This window comes from Simochromis diagramma, unplaced genomic scaffold, assembly GCF_900408965.1.
Source record: "Simochromis diagramma unplaced genomic scaffold, fSimDia1.1 OVJJ01000247.1, whole genome shotgun sequence".
NCBI lineage: Eukaryota > Metazoa > Chordata > Actinopteri > Cichliformes > Cichlidae > Simochromis > Simochromis diagramma.
In genome coordinates this window covers 1,202,468-1,221,582 of record NW_024386949.1, presented here as the reverse complement: position 1 = coordinate 1,221,582, position 19,115 = coordinate 1,202,468, and the positions used below count along the sequence as shown (strand labels likewise).

Genomic DNA, 19,115 nt, shown 5'->3' with positions numbered 1-19,115 from the left:
CAAACCAACTAACCTTAAGTGGGAGTGGGTCATACAATGCTCCAACACAGAGTCAACAATGATGTCAGCTTACTAACCACATTCCTTGAAGGTGTAGTACCTACTTGTGTCCAAAAGTGGAGGGAATAAAAGCACGCTTACAAAAAATGACTTCTGTGTGGTTATTTTGATATAAAATGAAATAATCAGAAGGTCCCGTTTCAGCTGGAAAAGGACCAAGGCTTCTGAAAACCTACTGCTGTATTTATAATCTACCCCTTAATTAAGGGGCCTCCCTTCAGGAGTTGCGAGTGTGACTCCACATGGAGATAAACTCATTTCGGAGTAGTACAGACTGGGATTTTACCACAGTTTGATTACAGACACAAATAGCACGCTATACATGGTATTTTTGCTGCTCCTCGTCGACCAGGTTAATATCCATATGTAGCAGTTCACTCGCAAATGTTAGCATCACGAGCTTCCCCAACAGGAGCTGTTTGATTCATCTGCATTGGTTCTTTAGTCTTACCTTTTTGTTTCTAAGCGCCTCTTAGTCTTATACATCCATTTTCTTTAAATGTCTTGTCTAACATGCAGATGCTCTTGTGCATGTTTTATTTTTTAAAGATTTATATACAGATTTTTCAACGGTTATTTTGAGTTGCATACTTTGTGTATGTTTATTAATGTTGCTTAGCAGTTGCAAATCAACCAGACACTTTAGGTAGCTATCAGCAAGCTTATAGTGTAATTCTGGCTGAATATTTGAGCACTTTTTTTAGGGAGAATTGGTAAAATTCATCAACACCTTCAACAGCACCATGTCATTGTGGCCAGTTAGCTCCATCTCGACTGACCAAACCAGTCAAGCTTAAATGAACTCCTTTGTCCCACACGCCATCAGACTGTTTAACTCCTCTCTGGAGGGGAGAGGGAAGGGGAAACAGGAGGACAAAGGAGGGGGGAACAACTAAGCTGTAGTGCCTCTTCACTTCACTGTGCAATACTTTTGTGCCATACGTTTGTTAATAGTCAATGGTGCAATAGACCTCAATACTTGAAATGTGCAATTCACTTGTATTTTTATTCCTATTTATTCTATTTATCCCCTTCGTATATTTTATTTATATATGTGTGTATATATATATATATGTGTGTGTATATATATATAAAATATTCTGTAACTCTGTAACTTCTGTCGGTGCTGTGCTTTTGGAAACCGAATTTCCCAGAGGAACCCACCCGAGGGATTAATAAAGTTTTATCTTATCTTATGTATCGACTTTGGCGTAGGGCTTCTTCCTTGGTCACCACCCTCTCAGTCCATGGCGATGTAAAACTTGCTTCACTGTAGACAGTGGCGGTGATGTTCTAGCATTTTCCTGTTCATAGCAGGCTTGAGCCTAAGTGCTTCCTGGGCTGTTCTTGAAAATCCTAGCCAATTTATTTTGCTTTAAGAATGACACTCTGAATCTTCTTCCAGACTTTGGCGTAATGGTGACATATCTGAATAACTTACTGATGATTTTGGATTATTCTGTTGTCTAGAAATGGCTTCAAGAGACCTTCCCAACTTGTATAAATCTGCAATTCTCCTTCTTAGATTTGGACAGTCCCTTGGACTGTACCATTGCTAAACAAATCAATCATGATCTCTAATTGGAAGTTAATTGGCCTTGGCCTTTTGAAGTTAAAAGACACACAAAGATTGATGCAAGCGTGTATGTATATAAGTAAGCATGTGTGTAGTCTGTGTAGATTAGAGAAAATCTAAAATAATTTCCAACTTTGTGCTTCAGATTCCTGTTTTATTTTTAGTCATTAGATGTTTGGTGTCCATTCATTCCACCCTTGAAAAATAACATTTCAAAGAAATCATTAAAAGCTTAAAATTACTCAAAATGAGTGTGTGTAGACTTTTGACCATAACTGTATTGGTTTTTGTACAGGATTCCATTATATGATGATATTATAATTTGAAGGTGCTTTGGAGCAAAGCTTTCAGCCTCGTTGCATGAGTTCAGTTGAGTTGGCCAGTGTTGAAGATCTTCCTTCAGAGAGTAGAGCATCTCCTTGCTTTTTAGCTAGAATGTGACAAATCGCATGATAATAGCACAAAAACAAAACAAAATAAAAATCAGTGGACAGGGACAGGAAAAAAAACGTATACATGGATCACCTGCTGGCAGCTGGATACATGTGCAGAGGTACTGTTGTGAGCTTTGGAACATATCGCTGCCAAATAACTAAGATTTCTTACTCTGAGCTGACTGTACAAAGGCAGATTTATCCAGACTTTTGCATTTCAAGTCCAGCCCCTGTTTACCCCGGTGAGGAAAAAGCCTTTAGTCCAACAGTTTTGCTTGAGGGTACAAACTGGAGTCTATTGTTGAGGCAAAATTCCATCAGTGGAGTTACAAGAGTACAGCCCTGTTGTAGCTTAAACACAGTGATTGAAAAAGCTATCTGGGAAAGCGTTTATTCGTAGGGGACAATCGTTAGCCACAGTCCTGATAGCGCCAAAAGCTTTATTTAGACTTTTGTTTCATTCCGTCTCTGCAGTCTGAGATAAGCTGGATGTGTGGGCTAAGCGCAGACTAACCCTCTCAGCCATTACATGCCATGACTTGTGGCCAAATCTGGACAATGACGCTGTGTTGGGAGAACCAGTCAATGTTGAAGGGCAGTCTGTGAAAACACTAGAGGCCGGATGGAGAAAGATGTACAGAATAAAATGTATGGATGGATGAAGAGACTGAATGTAATTCAATTGGGTAGCAATCTCTGCAGATAACGCCGCTTTAATCAGAGGCATCTTATCTGAAAACACGTTATATAGAGCTCGGATTTGGGGGTGGGGGAGGTTGTCCTCCTGGACCACAAAAAGAACAACATGGCTTTCTGCAATTTACTTATGAAACACACAACAGGTCATACACATTGTATCTCAGCTATTATAAGTCTGCAGATTTGCTGTGGATACCCGGAGCAGCATGCTGCCAAGTCTGCAGCACAACCTTTTTACAACAATGTGCAATTCTATTGATTGAAAACTCAGTGGATCCACGGTAATCTTATCAGCTCCTCTTTTTCCACAGTGGCAAAAACAACAGTGGCACACTGAAAGGAAAAACAAGCTCCTATTTCATGAGATAAAATGACAAGAGATGGTCCCACAAGAGTACTCAAGAGATGATACACCAAGATCTGCAAAGCCTCCATCAGATATTAAAGTGGGTTAGAGCTCACCTTAGATATAGAATTAAAAAATTAAAAAAAAAAGACTCCCGCCAAAAGCCAAGAAAAGTCCCCAAAATCGTCCAGTTTCATATGCATACATTGTTGTGTGTACATATCTATATTCTGAATCTTTCTATATTCTGAAAGCATGTGCAGCAAAGAAGAGAGCTGGGCTTTTCAGGTTTTGGGGCCTAGATGGACAGGCCTTGGCCTCAGGCTACCGACCCCGTGTTTTTCATTTGGAGCCCCCATCTTGGTCACTCTCTAGTCTTTATTTTCCATTAGGGAGAGAAATGCCTGTGGACGAAAAGTGGAAGCACAGAGAAAAAGAGAGCAACACACACACACACACACACTCACACTCACACAGAGGAAGAGAGAGAAAGGAGCTGAGCAGAAACACAGAAGACAAAATGGCTTTCATTCGCGCAGCAGTAGAAGGCCAGAGGTCCCTTATTTTTCCTCTTTCACTTCTTTCTCTTCATTTCTCGCCTCCTTTCATCTCGTCTGTGAGGCATGTTGTTGTGCAGCATTTTCAAATCACATAAAAGATGTTTACACGTGCACCACAAGCCCCTGTGATTGCAGTGTTTTGCGCAATTGTATGCAAAGCTACACAAACCCGGATCAATGCAGCGAGAGGAGAGACTTTCATAAGCACACGCAGTCGGTGACTCTGCATGCTGGGTTCCTCCAACACTCCTGCCTAAAGTGTTGGTGGTGAACATGAAGTGGGGAAAAAAGAACCTCTCAATCTTTTCAGAGGCATGTGAGCTTGGAATTATGCGCACGTTTAGCTTATTGTTGTGTACGGTTTGCCCGGTGCACGCCATCGGTGTGTGGTGACAGTGATAAATAAGCATTATTAAACAGGAGACAGAGGCCTGGTGGAGCCATTAATCTTCATCCTTACTGGCACCATCACAGGACTCACTTCTCATCAACCCGCCACATCTACACGTCCCATTATCAATAAGACAAAGGAAGCAGAACCAGTTGCCCGTGTTCTGATGGGGTTTGTGTGTCTTTAACCAGAGTGGACCATCTGCAGGGTCACAGCGAGAAGTGATTAACATCTACTAGTATCAGATGAGCGATGGGACGAAGAGAGAGGACGACACCTTGTCCGGTGGCTCGGAATTAATCACACTCTGCTTGGAGTTGACACACAAGTCTATTGCAGCAAAGGAGGAGGAATATGAACCTGTAAGAGGAGGCTCGCTGACAGTGAGTGCCACACTGCGGCTTCTGACATTAAACTTAAAAAAAAAAGGATAAAGACATTCCCCGTCTTGTCGCTCCTTCCCTGGAAATAAAAAGCTGGGATGAACAGAAGCAGGTTGGAGGGGTGGGGGGGAAAATGATGAATCATCAGGCAGTCTTCTTTTATCAGCAACTCAGATCAGCAGGTGGGAGGAAGAGAGGAAATAATAAGATGTGTGCAAAGCGAAAGCGCTGAACATGGACCAGTGAACACGCAGGTACCTTTTTAGAAACATTTCTATGCTCTCTAAAATTAAACTCCCACATCCTGTCAACACATACCAATATTTACTGGAGGCTTTGTTTTTTAACATATGTTCAAAAAAGGGGATGTAGCAAAAAAAGAGTTGTTCTTTGTTTGTTTTTAACTAGAGATGGGATCTGCAAGAATAATGAAAAATATTAAGCCCATTTAACAACATAATAATGTCTTCATTAGGGGTATACTTGTAAGATTTTATTGGTAACCAAATGCTTTTATTAATTCTTCTTACAGATTTGACTCTTTAATCGATTTACTTATTGATTCCTGAGGGAAACGTGAACATGCTGTCAATACAGGGTAAATAGAAAGGTTTGTATTAGGCCACTAGAAGCATGACAACAATAACATCATTCCAACAGTGGACAGTTTAGTATCACTTCTGGTTGGAACTGGTTTTCAGTTTCCATCCCTTTTCTAACTGATAGGGTCTGAAAAGTAGCAGTTTGAAGTGAGAGAATTTTGAAGAGCAACTCGTTGATTTTGGTCTTTCAGGCACTTTCACCAGATGGTCACCAACAGCAGCACCTCCCTCCACAGGTGGCGGTACTTTCCCCTCCACTCATCTCCTCAACCCTGCGATCACACAACATCTGGTTCCACGGTTCATCGTACTCTTGCCTCTCTCTAATAAAACTGTGGCTCCAACCCTGAGGTCGTTTCCTTCATTTGCAGTATTTTTGTACCTCCTTGCAGCAAACTGAAAATTAGGACAGGAAACAGCAGGAGAGTTTAAGGCAATGGAGCAGCACCGTGGCAAAAATTCAAGGTCAAAGGCCTTTGCAGATAGGAGACGGGCAGAGAAGTGAAAGTCGAGTTGTCAGTCAAGCATAGAACCGTGGTTAACGCCCAATATCAGATGGAGGTGGAATCAGAGAGCGAAATAATGACAGAACCAAAGTGAAAGTGCATTTTCCCACAAAAGGACAAATAAGTAACAGGTGAGCTGGGGAAGGAAATCTCTGCCAGGTACTGAGAAACGTTAAGGTCTCATAAGTTTCTTTGCACAAATGCCAGGAAGAAAAATGACAACTCAACTTTGTTGTCCTCTGTGATTAACAAGATAAAATCAAATCCAGGCGATCATCAATCGTGTGTCGTAATTACAAAAACACAAAGTAATTCATTTCACGAGGCCTGAACCAACAACATCATTATCCATCCATCTGCACTCAGGAATCATTGAGCAAGCCTTCGAATTGTTCACACGGGCCACATGAGCTTAGTTAATGTTAGTGCAAGAAAATGGAAAGCAGGCTTCTTATGCTCGATGTAATCACAAATCACACTGTTAAACTTGCTTCAAGGAAACAAACACGACTTTCTTATAGTAAATACTCACCTGATCCACCTGTGGACTGAAAATAAAATAAAGCAGATAACATCTTTCACATTTTAAAGATTCAGCAGGCGGTGATTCTTAACTGATTGTGAACAGGTGCAGGCTACATCCTCCACACACACACACACACACACACACACATAAACCATGTACCTAATAAAAAGCAATTGTGTATTATTATCGATTAAAAGTAAAAGACAATTGCAAAAGTTTTCTATTCTTTTGTGTCTTGAAGTCCCAGCTGTGGTGTTATTAAATGTCAGGATATGGGCCTCTTTTAAAGAGGAACAAAGAACATGACCACAGACCCCAAGCACGCCGGCGGCTGCGTGTGCTGATTGGGGACTTTGTGTTTTGCACCTTGTTTTCATACTGTGCTTTGGTTTAGGTGCAGAAAAAAATACTTTGTTTGGTCAGAGTTTGTGGGTTTCGGTTCACCTAAGGCACTATTAATCTTGCATGTTGAAAATTGAACCCAGGCGCAAATAAAATGCGACGCCGAAGGGGTCCATATGCAACACATGGTTAGTGACAGCAGTGATGCCAAATGAGTATTTCATGCTCTGGAAACAAGAATGGGCTGATATTTACCAGGCGAAGGAAAAAAAGTAGTTTTCCAGCTTTTTCTCAAAAAATGACTCAAACAAAAATTGTTGACAAAAAATAAGATTAATTATTTTTTGATAAAAAGTTTTTTTCATTGGAGACCATTTATGATTCCTTATATATATATACAGTTAATAGTTGTTATGTGACACTTGGCAGTCTTGTTAGTATTCAGTGGCCTTGCTAGAACTGAGAGCCTAACATTTATGTGACTCACATACAGGCTATGCCTATCAGATCAGAGTTTCTGCAGGATACTGCAGAGATAAGAGCCGCTCATCCTCTCGGAGGCAAACTTGGGAACCCGCCAGCATCAGACAGCTCAATGTCCAGCTACAGAGGCATGAAATCCGGGAAGGGGGTTTCATGGCTAAGCAGGGCAAAGCAGAAGAGAGCTGGGTGTGTTAGAGCCATTTCATGGAGCATTTGACAGCGGGAAGTTGGACAGAATCCTGTCGGAGTCCATGCTCGTAGGATTTGAGGCTCCTAGTTCTTCCCAGTCTGTGCTGGTGATGCTTGATGGAGGTCCATGTCTGTGTTTGCTGATTTACAGACTTAATTAGCATTGCAATGTTTCCTCTGGGCCTGTTACATTTTCTCTGTGTTGGTACTAACTCGTATTTATTATTTGGGACTTGAAAATCCAAACAGTTTTCTGTGATATTTGTTTGGTTTCTCTTCAAATTCTCAAATCTCCACCAGTGAAGTTCCCAATAATAAATAAAGGTTTTCTTTTCTCAACAAACAGGTTTCACGAGAACCTTGATGTTTGAGTTGGAAAACAGCTGAAACTAACCAAATGACAAGAACATTTTTTAAAATGCATTTATAAAAGCATGAGGGAAAAGTACAAGCAAAATAACAAGAACTAAGATCAGTCACAGGTGTGAATGGTTCTTAGTTTTTCTGTGTTAGCCTTGCATTAGACTTGTAACTTGTCCAGGGTTTATCCCGCCTTTCCCCTTTTGACAGCTGGGACAGACTTCGGCACCCCCGCACCGCTAATTTAGATAAATCAAAGAAAATAGATGGAAGGATCTTTTCAAAATGCAATTTATACACCACGTATAAAAGGTTGAGGGAAAATTATGGAAGTTACCAATGGAATAACAACAACTAATAACAATTAAAACAGACTTGCACTTTGTCTTGATGCATGCGCGATCATCCAGGTAAGTAAATCCCACAAGGTTGATTCTGTTCATCTGGACGTAACGTTTTCAGTGGGAGAAACGTTACGTCACTCATCCAAGTGACTTCTTCACTCTCAGCTGACTGCAGGTTTCCCCGACCTTATAAACAGTACATTTGCATAATGACTGAAACCAGCACCACTGAATGAACAATGGGCCGGGAGGTCAATTCCTTGATTATTATTAATATACAAATTCCCATGACCATTGATCAACAACTATTGTCCTGGCCTGACGAGATAGCTCTTCTGTCAGGCCAGGACTCTGCAGTCTATTTACACCTACAGGCCAGTGGACACTCTTTCAATGATGAGGATGTAAACATCCTGGACAGGGAGGAACGCTGGTTTGAGCGCGGAGTCAAGGAGGCCATTTACGTGAAAAGGGAAAGACCATCTCTGAATCGAGGAGGGGGCCTGAGGGTACATCTTTCGCCATCTTACAATGCTGTGATTGCAGCCGTTCCCCAACTCTCTGTAAATGGCTATTGATCAGTGGTTGCTGATTAATGGTTGTTGATCAGTGGTCATGAGTATTTGCATATTAATGATCAAGGAACTGATCTCCCAGCCCATTGTTGAAACTATGCATCAACATTACATTTGCATCATTATGCAAATGTACTGTTTATAAGGTCGGGGAAACCTGCAGTCAGCTGAGACTGAAGAAGTCACTTGGATGAGTGACGAAAACGTTACGTCCAGATGAACAGAGTCAACCTTTTGAGAGAGACTTGCACTTTATGTGATAAACATCTCATCTCAGGACAATGACAAATGCATTCGATTTTTTTAAAGCCGTTCTTTTCCTCAAATGAACAAATTCTGCAGATTTACAGTAGTAAACACTAATATTTGTTACTCATTTATAATATTTGTTACATGTCAACGATGTTGGAGTTATTGAGTCTGTTTAGTTTTATGAGGGTCAAAACTTCACACCCTGCTTCCAGATGTCTGACAAATGGAGAGGATTGTTAAATCTGGAGAACTTCCTCAGTTAGTTTCCTCTGTCCCCCATCTTGATTTACGCTCTCATGTCTTGCCCTCCTTTTGCGACTTCTCCAGCTTCCTGCTCAAATTCCAGAAGGATGGCATCATCTACGAGCGATCCTTCCTAAACATTATGGCGGAAGGAGGGGGGGGAAAATGAGCAAAAACAGGTGTCACCTCTGAATAGGCCTTTACCCGACCTCCCAGGAGCTAAATGGCTTGGCTGCCCCCTACACAAGGTGAGTATGACATTAAACAAAATGATAGGCTTTGTTAATGGCATCACGGTGCACGGATGGCTGTAAAACAAAAGGTTTAGCAGCTTCTTGTTTTGGCTCGGTGTTGACAGAAAGGGTGGTGGTTGAAATGATCCGTGACAATGCTCCGGGGTTGATGCGGAGTGCATCAAAATGTTGTAATGCTGCTAAAGGAAAATGAGAAATAACTAAGGGTGCAGTTTATTTGCTCCCAAAAGGCTCTGCACGCGCAAACTGTAGAACCCAAAGTCTTTTCACTATTACATCAATTTAAACAATTAATTTGTTAATATTCCCAGAAGTAAAAAGAAAAACAAAACAATTATGAACAGATTAATTACATTTGCATTTCTATAATTCATGAAAAAACTCAAGAAAAAAACATCTAGCAAAACAATCAGTTTCTGATTGCCCTGACCAACCAATACATAAACTTAATCTAATTAACGTAAGACAATCAGAAAATGGAAAACATAAACAGCAGAAAACAAATTAATTGCATGATTGATAAGCAGACACAGTGAATGAGGGGAAAAAGGTAAAAATGAAAGAATCCCTTTTTATAAACAGACTTGCGATTACATTTTGAAAACCAATTATTACTTCAATTAAAAACAGAATAAGCAACTAGAATAATTAACCAGCAACTTTTTTTTTCTTAAACTTTAGACCTGTAGTGCAGAGTTTTTGTCTCTATTGGGAAGTGAGATCGGAGTTTCCTTCCTCTTTTTTTGGATGCTTCCGGTGTTTGAACACTGTAGACTCAGACATGGTCTCAGCTGGATGAGCTTACTCTGTTGCTATTAGTCGTTCAACTGTGGAAAGCCAACTATTGCTGGCTGATGTGAAGCATGTGCATCAGTGTACAGATGTCTGCACAGATACTGGATTTAAAGCTCTGGAATGCTGTGAAGTACGTATAGAGTGAGACGGCATTAAGAGGCTTTATCAGCAATGTGGAAACTTGCTTGGTAAATGTCCATATATGTACAGGAAATGCATTTACTGTATAGTCCCTCCCTTCATCATGCATTATAAACTAAATTTAGTTTTCCAATTTCTCTGAGATTCTCTGAATGCAAATTTGTATTCATTTACAGACTATCAGCCAACTGTAGGTTCCACGCAAGCAGGATTCTTAAAGATATGTGTGCATGTAGCCATTTTTGTGTTAAATATTTGTAAATGCAAAGTAGTGCCAGCCCTCATTTGGACTATTTAAAATTTTCCACTGGCATTTTTTAAAAATCTGGCAAACTGTTATGAGTAGGATACAGTGATGAAAGCTTTTATGTGAAACACATTAGCCTGATGTTTACGGTTAATAGAGATATGATTTAATTGAGGTTAATTCTTGCAGTGGAGAAGTGCCATTTCCATATTTCAGAGATGTTTTTGGAACTCATTATGCAGCTTTTGGCTGAGAACTGAAGCAGATGAAGGTTACACGAAGACGATCACCTTTAAGACGGGGGGGTTTGCTGGGAAGAGATCAGAGCTTTTCTTCCCAAAAAGGATTTTTGGAGAGCCTTTCAGCAAGGTGGTAGAGCCGCAAGTACTGGAATTATTAATGGCAAACAGAAAGTGTAGTTATGTTTTGCACAGCCAAGAGAAATAACTCCTTAATTACTGGAACTCGTCCATGGACATTCTCGACATTTGGCCAAAACATATTAAGGACTGATTGTTTCATCGATTATTATTATTATTATGCCCAAGAAAAACTATATTTGGTCACTGATAGCATGCTGTAGGAAAAAGGAAATAAATGGCTTGTATTTATATAGCGCCTTACTAGTCCCTAAGGACCCCAAAGCGCTTTACGTATCCAGTCATCCACCCATTCACACACTGGTGATGGTAAGCTACATTGTAGCTACAGCCACCCTGGGGCGCACTGACAGAGGCGAGGCTGCCGAACACTGGCGCCACCGGGCCCTCTGACCACCACCAGTAGGCAACGGGTGAAGTGTCTTGCCCAAGGACACAACGACCGAGACTGTCCAAGCCAGGGCTCGAACCGGCAACCTTCCAATTACAAGGCGAACTCCCAACTCTTGAGCCACGATCGCCCTTTTAAATCTTTATGTTACAATGTGTTGCCCCATTCTGAGGATTGCAGCTGTATGGGAAGAAATATTGGGCCATAGTTGCAAGTCACTGAGTTAAACTAAATGCATGGAGATCTAAAGGCTTCAAGCAAGTCAGCAAGTAATACGTACTCTGACAAAAACACTATTGGGCAGCATGCAGCCCGGTTTGACTCCTGCCCTATGGTAGCTGGGACGGCCCCCCGATCACCCGGATAAGCACAAGTGGCTAAAATATGAATGTGAAAGTGAACTTAAACAGTTTAGAATAAATCCCTGGTTTTGTTAGTACCGTATTAATTTTTCTGAGCTTTTTTACTTTCTAGAGACATTTTTATTGTTCATCTTCTTATGTTTATGTAAGTTTTTTTACTTAAGCAACTTTATTTTTTCATTTTATTCTATTGAACCATTTTCTTTTAGAGAAATTTTACTTTATGGAGATGTTTTTTTGTGTCATATTCTACTTTATCGAGCTAGTCTACTTTTAGTCTACTGCAACACTGGAATTTTCCAACATTTGCATTAAATTACATATGTTTCCCAATGATATGACCTTCTTCCCTATTCCCAATGGGATGTACACAATGCCTTTTTTAAACATTTATGGTTTTGAACCAAATTCCATCCCTGGATAAAGGAAACTACAATATCCAACAACAGTATATGAGCCTAAGTATCCAGCCTACAAGGTATGAGCTGAAGTCTGAAAGCACCTGTTAGTTCTGACTGGGTCTCAGTGCACTGCAGTAAACCCTGGGAGGGCTGTGCATGTTCCATATTTCAGCTGTATTTGAATACCAATGTGGAATGAGACAGCTGAAACGGCATCCTGTGTTCTTGTAAATCCACACTTGTCAGTGCCAAATGCCCTCATAAATGCAAGCGTGAATGGCCGGGTATTCATGCGAGCTTCCTCAGTGAACCTTAAAGGATGTGGTCTGAAGGTTATCATCGACAGTCTGCGACTCGAAATTTCAAAGCAGAAATAAGCACACAAAATCCCTTCTGTTGTCTCACTGTGATCGTGGCATTGTTACACATGACATGTATAATTCCTTCTTAATGTCATGCTATTAACCCAGTAAAAAGAACGACTGCTGTGAATGTTAAAAGCGCAGGATGAGGTAGAGGGATCAAACTGCTTCCAGCTCTTTTTCCTGTGTACCTATATCTTAGTTTCTCTTAACACATGCAGGCTGTTGTCTTAAGCAGCATTAATTGTATTTAGTTAGGATGTCACCTTTGGCCTGAAGAACAAAAACAGTAGCAGGGAGCTGCTCAACAGGTCCCCTGTGAGTCACAGTGGGAATAAGGTTGGACTTAATAACAGGAAACACGGTGGTGTTTTGGGAGATTATCTCATTGTATTCACCAGGTCGGTTACACGGGGGGAGACAGCGCCGTTACCCACTAGCCAAATGTTTGTTTCAGTTATGTTTGTACATCAACTGCTACACCATTTCCCCCCACGGGAATTAATGATTTCATCATGTTATCTCCTCTTTATCCATCAAACTCTCTCAGTTTGTCTTTCTGAAAAAGACATCAGCAAGCAGCCCTGACAGGTTTGACATCTGACTGCAGAGTCCCTCGTGGTTAATTGGCGACACGTCTGATCAGGGTTCAGAGTCGGGGCTGGGAAGAAAAGCTGGGGAGGGGGAGCGAGACAGAGGCAAGGCGAGGTTGGAAACAGGATGGAACAGCCTTCTGTTTTATTCTAAATTTGATATGTACAGGAAGAAGTGGCTGCATACATTTCTTAATAGATCATGTAAAAGTTTTCTGAAAAAAAAAAAACCAACAACAACAAACACAACAATTGCACATCAGCATCTAATAACTTCCATTTGTTTTGAGATACTTTAAAACACATCCTGCTGCAGTATGTTTGAAGGCATATCAAACAGAGTACAAATACAATGATAACTGTCCGTGTTGGCTCTTACAAATATTAAAAGAGAAACGTTCAGGAAAGTGTACCCTTAATATGGATTTAAAAAAAAACAACACAAAATCCACTGCAATTTGTGTGCTGCAGTGTCACTGACAGAAAAAAAAAAAATCACATCATAACCTTCTTTGTGTAACATTTTGTGATATTATCTCAGGCACTTATTGATATAACAGGAACAGCTGAGCAGCTAAATCCACTGTATCCTTCTAAATATGCTGGTCTGCAATTTGTGTTCACAGCAGGAACCAAACACTTGGCTAAAATAATGTGCGCAATGGAGAATGCTTCTACTCTCATCTGCACAGCTTGTGTCATTTTTTTGGTACGTTTTTCATCGGCTTCATTCTCAGGTGGGTTTAAAAACCTTCAAACTGGGAAGACGGCCCCCCCTCCCCAAAAATCTGTTTCTATCATTGCACCCATGCACACATAAGTATGTGCGCTGAACAATATTGCTAAGTTTAAACCTGGAACAATGCCACTACAGGTTCAATTTTACTTCATCTCATTCATTACCCTTACCAAGCCTGCATCTATCCCAGCAAGGGTCTTCATTAACCAGCAGGAGATCATGTTTATCATGCAGCTTCCCTCTGCATATGGAGATGGTGTGGGAGTGAAGAGTGATTATGCACTGCCCGTTTGTTCTCTGTAGCTTTTTCTGTATTTCCCTTTTGTTTAAAATTTGACCCCTGCCCCGTTTCATTTGTTAGCTCGGAGGCAGACACAATCACGTCACAAACATTATCGCTGTCAAAGAAAGACGAGCACCGAGTAAGAGGTTGCCACCTACGGCAGCAATTATAATAGTGGGCTGGTGGCAGTATTTATTTATTTATTTTAAAGTATGTGTCATCGATGCCCAAGCGTTTTTTCCCCAGTACACCTACAACAGCTGTTTTCAGTGATTAGTGCCTCACGAAAAGTTTTCAATCAGCAGCTGCAGAGTTGGGCCAGAATGGAAATTTTTATCTAGTCTTGCAGATATTTCTTGTTTAATTTCTTCCGGTTTGTTTTTTTTTAAAGTTCTGTTTCCTCATAAAATGGAGACCAACAACAACAACAAAAAAAAAATAGAGAAAAAAGTCCTTCTCAAGGCTGTCACAGCAAAAACCTACGAAACCAGTTCATTTTGAACAGAATCAGTGGGTTTGTCAGGAGGTCCGACGTAAATCTGTGTGCAACCTTTTCATTTTCATAACAATCTTCCTTCAATTTTAAGCGGAGCCATTGGGAAAAAAGGAGAGGGAGACATTTGAATAAATCAAATGTAAATAGTTGGCTAACAATAGACAGTTCGACAGCAAGCAAAATAAACTGAAGCGCTATTGTGACTAGCGTGCGTTAGCATTATTCCAGCCTGAAGATTGCTGTGGAATCTTCACCTGTGTCACACAAAACCCCTGCTGCCCGGAAAAGCCACTTCCATGGGAACTCCATGCAGGGCGAACGGCCAGATGACCCTCTCACCTTGCGTAATGATTAATGAAAGCCTGTTTGTTTACTTGTGAGCCTGTGGAAAGATTCCATATTTGTACCAGCTGCACAGAGAAAGAGGTGGTAAACACAAAGTTAGCATAACCCACTAAGCCTAACTGCCATATTAAGGGAAACATTTCAGGAGGGTTAAAAGGGAGTTAAAAATGTTCGAAACGTTTGTTTGGAAAGAACGGCTTCTTTCGTTCTGCTATTGTCAAGAGAAAAGTCCTATTTCATCGACTTATGGCAGCAAAAGCAAACTCAGATCTAGACACTGCAAAATGTGGGCCAGTAAATAAGCTGTTGTTATTTTGTTCTGCCCTGTAAAAGCTTTTGGCATTCAGATTATCTATTGACTGATGCTTTTTTTTTAAAGTATGATAGCCTGTTTACCTGTTCCCTCTTTTTAAATTATTATGGAGAATGGGGCCGACTAAATGCTAACAACTGCAAAAAAAAATACAAAAAGCAATTATAGCAATTGAAAGCAATTAACTCCCAAGGACAGTTTTGCCTTTTGTTAAAACTGGGAAAAAGCTCCAGCTAATCTCACACTCGGAGGCTCGTTGTCTCTCTTCCCATCTTTATTCTGTCTGTCTTTTTTTTTTTGGCTTTTATTCCACTCTTTATGTCAGAAGCCGGGCCCTCTGCCGATGCCTCCGGTGGCAGCGTTCTTTGGCTCTGGCAGGCAGCAGGTGGCTTGTGATGAAAAATTCAGTGCAGAGCCTGACTCGGGAGACGAGGAGGAGGAGGGTGGCACCGTGTAGCAGGAGGAAGAGTAAGGGGAAGCGAAGGCGTGAGATGTGCAAAGAAGGGAGAGCAGGGGAGCAGAGGATAAAGGTAGGGGTGTTGAGGTAGAAAAAGAAAATAGGAGCGTAATGAACAGAGAGAAGATGAGAACAACGCAGAGAGGATGAGGGCTCCAGACAGACAGGCGGGCGGGCCGGCAAGTCAAGCCCAGAGCCAAGCAGAGCGGCCAGGCAGAGGATCAGAGCTGTCTACCCTCTCTGCCTGAGCCTCCTCCATGGAGATAACACAAAATATGAATCATTTATGAGGGGGTCTTTTTTATTAATAACACACACAATGCGCCCCGCTTTCTTTCACACACTTTGCCTTGTTTTCTGTGCTCCCTGTGGAGTACTGTGCGAGTTGTGTTGCTGTGGAGAGAAGACTAAAAGTAGAGAAAACAGAATGCTGATAAACACCGGCAGCATCTGTCGGGGCTGAACGTGACAGGTGGGCAGAGTCATCCGCGGGACACATTCTTGATAGTGAAACATGTACCTTGTCACATGCCCACATACAAAACCCACACAGAAACTTGCGCCTCCCCGTGGGCTCAAAAAAGCGCCCACTCACTTGCCTGTCTGCCCATTTGATTGTCAGTACACGACGATGCCAGATCTCGATGAATCAGAGTCCTGGACGACTGCGAACAAGCTTCGTGTCCGTGAATGCAGAGAAGGCACTGTTTGTAGGAGGGTGAATGACTGACTAGTATAGGTCATCCTCACAGCGGAGGACTGAACACAAACACCCACATACCGAGTACACTTCACAACTGTTTACCTATAAGCTCACTGCTAAACTATAAGACCTCTAGGTTGTCCCCTGTCAAGATTCATAGTGTCTATTTTTCTTTCTTCAAAACAATCCCCTTGGCTCTAATCGTTTCGTTTGGCTCTTCATCAACCAGTCCAATGATGCTCTTCAAGAATAAAAAAGTCTTCCTTTCTCAGAACCCAATCTATTAAGCCTCGCTAACTGTGAAGGCGAAGGTGGCACGTCGTGTCGGTACGGCCCTTTAGGAGAGGCGGGGTCTTTCAGATGTGCCGTGTACCCCTCATAGCTGCTGTTGCCAGCACTTTCCTGCATTAATTTCCCTTTGGCTTCTTGCTCTCTGCGTCTCTGCTCCTGCCTCAAGAGCTCCTGGGCCTCCAGAAGGACTCTGGCATTGACACCGCCTCCACCTGGATAGCCGTTCCTGGAGCCCTGGTAGCTGGAGTACCTGGGGTTGTCCTTAGCAGTCTGGAACCCTTCACCAGGTGGGTATGCCTTATCCCAAGAGTCTTGGGAGATGGTGCTAGGGTTCTTCCTGGGTTGCCTGAAGTAGAAAGAAAAATACAGCAAGGGTAAATGTGAAACCGCTTTTGACATATTCATAAATAATTAACTCTAGGTTGTTTTTATCACCTCATTTTCACTCCGTATTTAGTTAATCACACCATCAGCAATCTGGAAACCTATCAGTTTCCAGTCCTTGCCTTTGGATACCCTGGCTGTGACTTCCTGTTACATTGTCCTAGGATGATAGCTGACAGTTTCGATAGAGATTTCATTTTTGGCACGTGCGATCCCTATTTTGTTCAAGGACCGTTTACCTGCAAGTACACAAAGCCTCCTCTCCTCTTCAGTCAAAGCTTTCTTGTCTATAGAGTCAAGATATTCATATGCACAATCTGTTTTTAGGGATCATGCCACATGTGGTTATTTTCTGAATATATTTGCGTACAAACTGACTTCATCAGTTGTAGCAAATGCTGCAATTCATAGTGTAGGTTTGATAACATAGAAAGGGAAGCAATTTTGAAGCTGAGTGTAAAATATCACCAGTCTTATGTCAAAGTCAGCTTTTTTTTTAAGCTTTTCCTCTCTGGTTCTTCTTCAGAGGGACTAAAAAGCGACGTTTAAAGCTCTGGAAAAATCTACGAGCGTTAGGTGAGATATTTTTTGTACAATGACTCGAAATTATGCCACGAGTAGGGATGTGCATCGAAAACCGGTTCTTGTTGAGAACCGGTTCCCACTGTTTCAATTCCTTGGAATCGTTTGCCATTTTTGCAAACGATTCCCTTATCGATTCCAGTCGCCCCGAATGACGTCACCACGTCGCGGAGCGTCATTTACCTTGCAGGAAACACGGCGGCTCAAACGCTCAAAAGTTTGGTTATACTTTACGAGAATGTCGTGTTTTTAATTCCACTCCGGACTCGTGAATCTCAACCCAGCAGCAGCGGTAACGTTTGCACGTCCTCTCCCGTTAATGCGGCAGGTAAATAATCAACTAACGGTGCATATTATGTTAGCGCGATCTGCCTTATTACAAAACCTGCTATTACTCTGCATTTAGGTGACCATGATGAGAGAGACAGACACAGTCTGGCTGGCTCAGATTCTCGCTGCAGTCTACCGGTAGCGTCTCCTTTCAGGCCAGGATAGACGAATGTCTCCGAGCAGTGACTAAGTTTGTGGTCAAAGGCTTGAACCCATTTGCCGCAGCAGATGCCCCCGATTTTCGGTAAGTGAATGTGTTTAATTGTAGGCAGGGACATTACTGGATATTCTTGTGTATTTGCTACAGAATAATTTATGTTATACTTTGTTATTGCAACAGAAGAATATTTATTTTATTATTTTACATTTACAATTTTTTTCCCGGGGACCCCGTGACACCCCATTGAAGGCTGTGGACCTCTTAAGATCTCACTGTTGGGTTTGTAAGGCCATGTTACTCCTAAATTTCTATCTTGTTCAAAGAGAAGATATAAAACAAAGTTTTAAGCTAATCGACCTTAGTGTTCTCCTTTTTTAAAAAGAATCGATAAAGAATCGAATCGTTAAACAGAATCGAAAATGGAATCAGAATCGTGAAAATCTTATCAATACACCATCCCTCGTCACGAGTTTTTCAACTGACAGAACTTAGAGAAAGATTTTACCTTCACATAGGCGATGCAAACATAAGCTGTAATGTTGCCATGGAGATCAGCACAGAAAACTCTTATTAAGGTGAGATTTAAGGTGGATTTATCTGTTCTGGGCCATTTGTCTGTCCGCTTACATAAGCAAAGGAATATTTTAGTGTGGATGCTGGATGGGTTTCTTTAAAAATCTTCTGTCGGTGCCCTTCCAACCATCAACTGACATGGTTGTATTACAACCAGTAAATTAACTTGACTGAACTGACATGATGGAACAGATTATTTATTTTTTAAACTGATGTAATAATTACTGACACACCTGAAATTGAATAATTTGACTGTATTTGAGGTAAAATGAACAAATATTCTCTCACAAAAACTAATTTCGGGTTTATTAACAACCGAACCTGTTACCTCCAGGCAAAGCACTAGTGTTTGGTTATTTTTTCTGTTGCTGAGAAAAAAAAAAAAAAACGATAGTGTCAGTAGCACAGGAGCCAAAACATCATATTCAATGAAAATGAGGCACCATTAGAGCCTCACAAACTGCCTCTGGGCAACTATCAACCCACAGCGACAACATACAGGGATACCTAACCATGTCAGAGTCTCCTTCCAGCACAATGGGCCCACGTTGAGACGGACTGAAACAGCCATTGGATCTGACAGACAGTAATAGCAGAGCATTGGATCTGACAGACACAAATAGCAGACCTTTTGCAGCTAGAAAAATGAGGCGACCATCTCG

At 41.4% G+C, this 19,115-nt stretch overlaps 1 protein-coding gene across 8 annotated transcripts in view; it reads right to left on the bottom strand.

Moving 5' to 3' along the window:
• Nucleotides 1-12,920: 12,920 nt before the first annotated feature.
• The window catches only part of LOC120737653 (partitioning defective 3 homolog), a 242,640-nt gene continuing 236,445 nt past the window's right edge, over nucleotides 12,921-19,115 (bottom strand). For 7 of the 8 annotated variants that reach the window (XM_040038476.1, XM_040038477.1, XM_040038478.1 and 4 more), the window contains one exon: nucleotides 12,921-16,770. In XM_040038476.1, coding sequence (XP_039894410.1) covers nucleotides 16,377-16,770 — 394 coding nt within the window. In that variant the 3' untranslated portion in view covers nucleotides 12,921-16,376. The remainder of the gene's footprint in view (nucleotides 16,771-19,115) is intronic. The other variant, XM_040038482.1, reaches the window with a different exon arrangement.